At 44.3% G+C, this 4141-nt stretch overlaps 2 protein-coding genes across 2 annotated transcripts; both read right to left on the minus strand.

Moving 5' to 3' along the window:
- Nucleotides 1–169: 169 nt before the first annotated feature.
- On the minus strand, nucleotides 170–2177 carry SARC_00886 (hypothetical protein; the record flags this gene model as incomplete). The annotated part of the gene is made up of 2 exons (XM_014305420.1): nucleotides 1642–2177; nucleotides 170–1098 (listed from the first exon to the last, which is right to left on the minus strand). The coding sequence occupies exons 1-2, from the start codon at nucleotides 1841–1843 to the stop codon at nucleotides 170–172; spliced, it is 1131 nt and encodes a 376-aa protein (XP_014160895.1). The 5' UTR covers nucleotides 1844–2177.
- Nucleotides 2178–3111: 934 nt separating this feature from the next.
- SARC_00887 (hypothetical protein) lies at nucleotides 3112–3746 on the minus strand (the record flags this gene model as incomplete). The annotated part of the gene is made up of 2 exons (XM_014305421.1): nucleotides 3112–3523; nucleotides 3559–3746. 2 exons carry the CDS (start codon nucleotides 3744–3746, stop codon nucleotides 3112–3114), a joined length of 600 nt encoding a protein of 199 aa, XP_014160896.1.
- Between the last annotated feature and the right edge of the window lie 395 nt (nucleotides 3747–4141).

Consider the following 4141-nt stretch of genomic DNA (forward strand, 5'->3'; position numbering starts at 1 on the left):
ATATATAAATATGTGTGTATATATATATACATATATATATATATATATATATATAATATATATATATATATGTGTATATATGTATATATATATATATATATATATATTATATAAATATGTATATATATATATATATATATGCTGGTTGCTTCGCAGTTCTGAGCCTGTGCTAGTGTATATTACATGTGACACACGTTGATACTGCTTTATGACCCGCCCCAATTCCGCAATGTATTCCCATTTCATCTGAAACAATACGCATATCATTTGACAGCAAGTTAAAATCCTCACCCACACAAAATCGATCCAAGCCAGCTTCCACCTCACACACATACACACACTCCACAAACCAAAAGCTTACCGTGCGCATGCCACTGCTGTACGATCGTCGGAAGGTCTCATCGGGTGCCGGTGACGGTATATCTCGTGACATGTGTCCATTACCGCTGAAAGCATCCCTGATCGACCCAGCTCGTGGACTCTCATTCGGTGATAACACGCTGTCACGCGCAAACCTGGCCTCACGCGCTTCGGCACGCTCATTTGAGCGTGATTCGAGCGCAGACGACACGGATCTGTGCGCAGAGCGGCGCGACGAACTGGGCTGGTACATCGGGGATACCGGAAACTCCCGCCGGGTTGTAGTAGGCACGTATACTGAGTTGTCGCATGCTCGCGTGGGTGCGGAAATACGCCGCTTACTATACAAACGTGCGCCGTCCATTTCCCGTGCACTCACACCCACGTGAAAGGACAGGGCTTCGAGAAGCTCTAGCTCCATACTGTTGATATGACTTGGATCTAGTTGACACACCCGCGCCCAGGAGGCATTTGTTTGCGGGATATCGTACAAGTACTTCGTTGCCGTGAGCAGACACGCCACAAACAACTGCTTGCTGCAATTGACTGTGGACAGTCCTTTCTCGGCAAACACGTCGCTCAGCCGCACCATATACACGAGCGAAGCTAGCATGGCCGTTTCGCATATCCCCAACTCTTGTACCATGTATGAAGCAAATGCACGGGTGGATTGAACTAAGGGAGACTTCTGTTTGTTCCCTGGCTCCCATAGGTTCACGACAAATTCGGAGACGTCATCTGCAGGGGTGATGATGCGAGTGATAAGACGTTGTCGGATGTCGCGTTATCGGGCGCCACTCAAAGAAGGCAAGCGCTGTTGACAAATTGCTACTTACGAGCCGTTCTAGCAACAACAACAAAAAAGACTAAGGGACTAATACACTAAAGAAAAGAACTAGCTATCAGGGATAGTCCGGACTATAGACCAATAAAACGTCCCGTGCAAAAGGCTAAGTGCATATACGTAGGCACACTCCTAAGACGTATGACTGTGTATTCTATCGCGTACTATAGATATGATTTATACGGCAAGATGATGCTTTTTGACCAGTGACTGTGCGTTCCGACATTAAAAGTCCTTCACCGATAACTGACAGCAAGAAGTAAACGATTACGATTTGTTCCCGGGAATGAGCGAACTACACTCGTCCATAAACAGAATTAGCACGTCTCGAATTTGGTTCACATAGAACAAGAGCCGTCTCCCGACCTCTAACATATACCACACACGCCCCAAACAGCCTATCCGACGATAATAAAACCAATGAAAGTCGAACACACCTAGTTGCCTAGCTGAGACAGCCGCCCACGCGAAGGATTGATCCGCTCGTACGCCATTGTAACGACTTGCGAGTGCAATTTGGCTTTGCCTACGCCGAACTTCAGACTTGGAGTCACCACAGTCTCGCGACTCGACATCGACCGAGGCAAGAGCGGTATAATCTAAGTTGTAAGGAGCTTCCGAAGGAACAGAACGCGCCATGTTGCAGTCGATGCTTAGTTTAGAGTGTTGGTCTATGAATGAGCAGTCCTTCCGCTAACCCTGTCCGATGCAAATAACTGGTGTCACCGCGTGGGTGACCTATTCGCTGTTTTTCATGGTTTGCATTTGGTTGTTAAACCAACTAAAGAAAAGGAGAAGTATAGGAGAAGAAAAGGAGAAGCGCTGTTGAAAAGGATAGAGATTTGATGCGAAGTATGACGATGGTATTCTCACGTATTACGCGTGTGAGTTCAAGACCATCGTGGCGTGGCGTGACATGAACACACGGTAAGCGCAAACGTTCGTCTACTATCTCATTAGGTTCCACTGTGACCGAAGTGCCCAACAAATTGATTTGTCCTCCTCTTCTATACTACAATCCAATCTACGCAGCACTCTGCACAGATCATCAAAAAGTATAAAATCAAGAGCCGTTATTGGGGTCTATTTTAATTGATGAACGCAAACGCTTATTGTTATATCGGTTAATGATATCATTTTATAACTTTTTAAATACGTTTTATATGGGTCAAAAAACTGGATAAAAGAATCGACCTAAAAGACTACTAAACGGACACATATCTGTGGAATAGATACAATATTTTGAACCTCAGCGCTTTTAGTATGCATCCAAAGTATCTAACTTAGGGCTAACACGTAGACGTACGTTTTTATGAAAAAACGTATTGAGGCTGTTGGAGAAAAAAAGAAGAAGAAAAATTGGAAATTACACCATCGTATGAAATAATACGTATTCATTGGTTGTTGTATATATCATTTTATTTTTGCTGGTTGGTTTTGTTCTTCTTTTTTTCTCAAAATTAAAAAACCAAACAAAAAGGAACCCATATTTAAAAAAAACCCCCAAATAAAACTTTGAAACAAGATGAAAAGCTACCTAAATAAAGTTATAACCAAATTGCACGGTTTTCATAAATTCATAGTTTTCCTGTAAATACTATAATAAGTTAATAACTGAGTTTTTCAGATTGTCATTTCAAACACAAAAATATGTAAGGCTATATAGTATATAGTGCACAATGAGGGGTGTGTCATAGCTACAATAGTTTTTCCAGCGCGAAAGGATTAGAGAAATCCGCCCAGGCGAGTTGATCCCAGCTTAGAAGGTTCAGAGAAATCTATCCAGGAGCGGATTGGGTGGACTTGGGTTGGTTGGTTCAGTCATTCACCTAATTTACTATATAGATACTAACCGGGACGTCACTCTAATTGATTAGAGACACGAAAGTCAGCTGTTGGTTATAAAGTTAGTTAGCGTCTTGGCAATGCGGGCATGATCTGTGCCATGCATTGGATGACAGTATACTTCCATGACGTCGGACAGTCATCGGCTGAGTAATTAGGTTGTTCTGCATGGAAAAGCACGGTGAGGCCACCGATACAAAGCGAGTGACCTGTGTACTGCTTGGTATGGGGTCAAACCCTTGCTCGGCCTCCATTAACTCATCTTCACTGTCGAAATAGGACTCGTCGACCAAATCATGAATATGCATCACCTCACTCTCTCCTACCTCATCTGGCGTCGGATCAGGTATTTGATCATCCTCATCCACGAGATTTACTTGAAGATGGAAGTTATTACCCGGCGCCTGTTGTGTGCGCGTGGATGTTTCCCCAGCCGATGTACAGTGTGTTGGTGCACCTCCAGGTTGCGTATGGCTGTCCGTATTCGTTGATGTTGGTGCTCGCAGTACCTTAGGGCAACGTGGTGCGTGTGCTGGGCCAGGAGGGAGATTCTTTTCACATGACCGACATCGAGCCCTAGGGTTCTATGCTGGCGGCGCATGCGGGTTAGCCCGTGTGCCCCCGGGGATCTGCAGTGGTTGGGAAAGGTTTGCCCGACGGTGTTCTTCCGCCGTATCAATACTCCCCAGAAATACATCACGCATTTGTGCCGCGGAATATTCTCGCCAGTTATGGTGCATACGAAGAGTATCACTGTAATATGCACCCCCTGCAGCTTGATTGATTAGGTTGAACACCTCATGGTTGCGGTACACTTGTAGCGGATTCTCATACTATCGTATCTCCATAAAGTCCACTTTGCGTTCAAAATCCCAACGTTGTGTCTCTAATGGCACCAAAGTGTTTAGCTTCATGCAAGCTAATACATTTCTGTATGCGTTATCCTCCAGATCTTGTTCGTGTATGCGTATAATATAAGCAGTGACGTCCTGAAACGACATGGACTGCAATTTTTGTATGTTCTCCACAATAAAATCCAAAAGAGCCTTGGGTGCTCCTTGTTTCTATAGTGTCCTATGTAGGCCCATCTGC

The sequence above is a fragment of the Sphaeroforma arctica genome (genome assembly GCF_001186125.1).
Source record: "Sphaeroforma arctica JP610 unplaced genomic scaffold supercont1.31, whole genome shotgun sequence".
In the NCBI taxonomy this organism is placed as follows: domain Eukaryota; class Ichthyosporea; order Ichthyophonida; genus Sphaeroforma; species Sphaeroforma arctica.